This window comes from Nannobrachium achirus, assembly GCF_963921795.1.
Source record: "Nannobrachium achirus genome assembly, chromosome: 15".
Lineage (NCBI taxonomy): Eukaryota > Metazoa > Chordata > Actinopteri > Myctophiformes > Myctophidae > Nannobrachium > Nannobrachium achirus.
In genome coordinates this window covers 55,375,928-55,377,206 of record NC_137822.1, presented here as the reverse complement: position 1 = coordinate 55,377,206, position 1,279 = coordinate 55,375,928, and the positions used below count along the sequence as shown (strand labels likewise).

Genomic DNA, 1,279 nt, shown 5'->3' with positions numbered 1-1,279 from the left:
ATACGCTGGGGGGCCGAGTTACAGCCTTTTTAGCAGGCTGCAGTGGCGGGGGTCCGCCGCTAGGTGGCGCTCGACGCACGGCTGTCTCGGCGAGGTGGACGAGTGGGTACCGGCCCCGGCTCTCCCGGTCGCTCCTAGGCCGCGTTACGGCATTTTATGTGCACTGCAGTGGCGGGGGACCACTTTTGCGGTCGTCCCCGGGAATTCCTTGAGAGCAGCCCCGTTGGGGTGGTCATTTGGTAATTTTTGCACTTTTTGGCGGCGGCGCCAGGGGGTCCCTGGGGGTCCCTGGAGGCTGTGGTTTGGCAGGCATGGAGTGTCTGTGCACAATTTGGCATGGATGGGGTCAACCGTGGCGGAGATACGAGAAGGGCAAAAGTGTGACGTGTGACTGACTGACTGACTGACAGCTGGTGGAGGTTTTGGGGATATTGGAGTGATGGTTAAGTAAGATATTGGACTTTCATGCGGGAGGCCTGGGTTTAAAGCCCGAGTGGGGAGGTACGCATCACCTCCGTTACAATGGTGCCGTGACCCGGATCGGGCTTCCCTGTAGGAGGAGGTCTAAAGGGGGGTGAGTGTGGCGGATAGAGTCGCAGCCCCAGCCTCAAGCCTCAAAAGCTCTAGTATCTCCCTCGTTCCATAAAGATATCCCTTTGGAGTGATGGTTAAGATATTGGGACTTCCACGTGGGAGGCCCGGGTTCAAAGCCCGGGTGGGGAGGTACGCATCACCTCATTTACAATTGCAGACATTTTATGCCTCCACTCCCTCCAGCTCCGGGGGTAGAGGAGACTTTGGGTGTTTGTTCTCAAAATGTTGCTTGAAGGTTTTGGGGTCGGGCATCTGGGACCTACAGACCAGACAGGTAAACACTAACGCTGCCTTGGCTGAGGTCTTCTGGTCATTGCCCTTGGCCTTCTTGGCCTCCGCTGCCTTCTTGGCATTCTTCTGTTGTGACTGAATCTTCTGGTGCCCTCGTGCCATCCTGGCTGATACAACTTGTAAATCTAGCAGAGCTTGTTGTTCGCTTGAAGATCTCGCACAAAGTGTCCAGGGGAACCACTCTTAACTGAATGGGTTTGCCGCTCTGACGTCACGCTCTGGCTTCACTGTGATGTCACACTAACGGAATCCATTTCATGCCCATATATGGAGTTCTCTGATGTCATCAATATTAACACAATGGAAGCCAAGGTTTCTAACATTTCTAGCTGTTGCTGGTGCCGTCATTCACTTACGCTTTATTTTGAAGAGCCTCGGAAGCATTATGCGTGTG

General features: G+C 54.4%; 1 protein-coding gene across 1 annotated transcript; it reads right to left on the bottom strand.

Annotated features, from left to right (window-relative positions):
• Positions 1 to 756: 756 nt before the first annotated feature.
• Positions 757 to 987, bottom strand: LOC308298862 (zinc finger protein 706-like; the record flags this gene model as incomplete). The annotated part of the gene is made up of 1 exon (XM_080742553.1): positions 757 to 987. One exon carries the CDS (start codon positions 985 to 987, stop codon positions 757 to 759), a length of 231 nt encoding a protein of 76 aa, XP_080598679.1.
• Between the last annotated feature and the right edge of the window lie 292 nt (positions 988 to 1,279).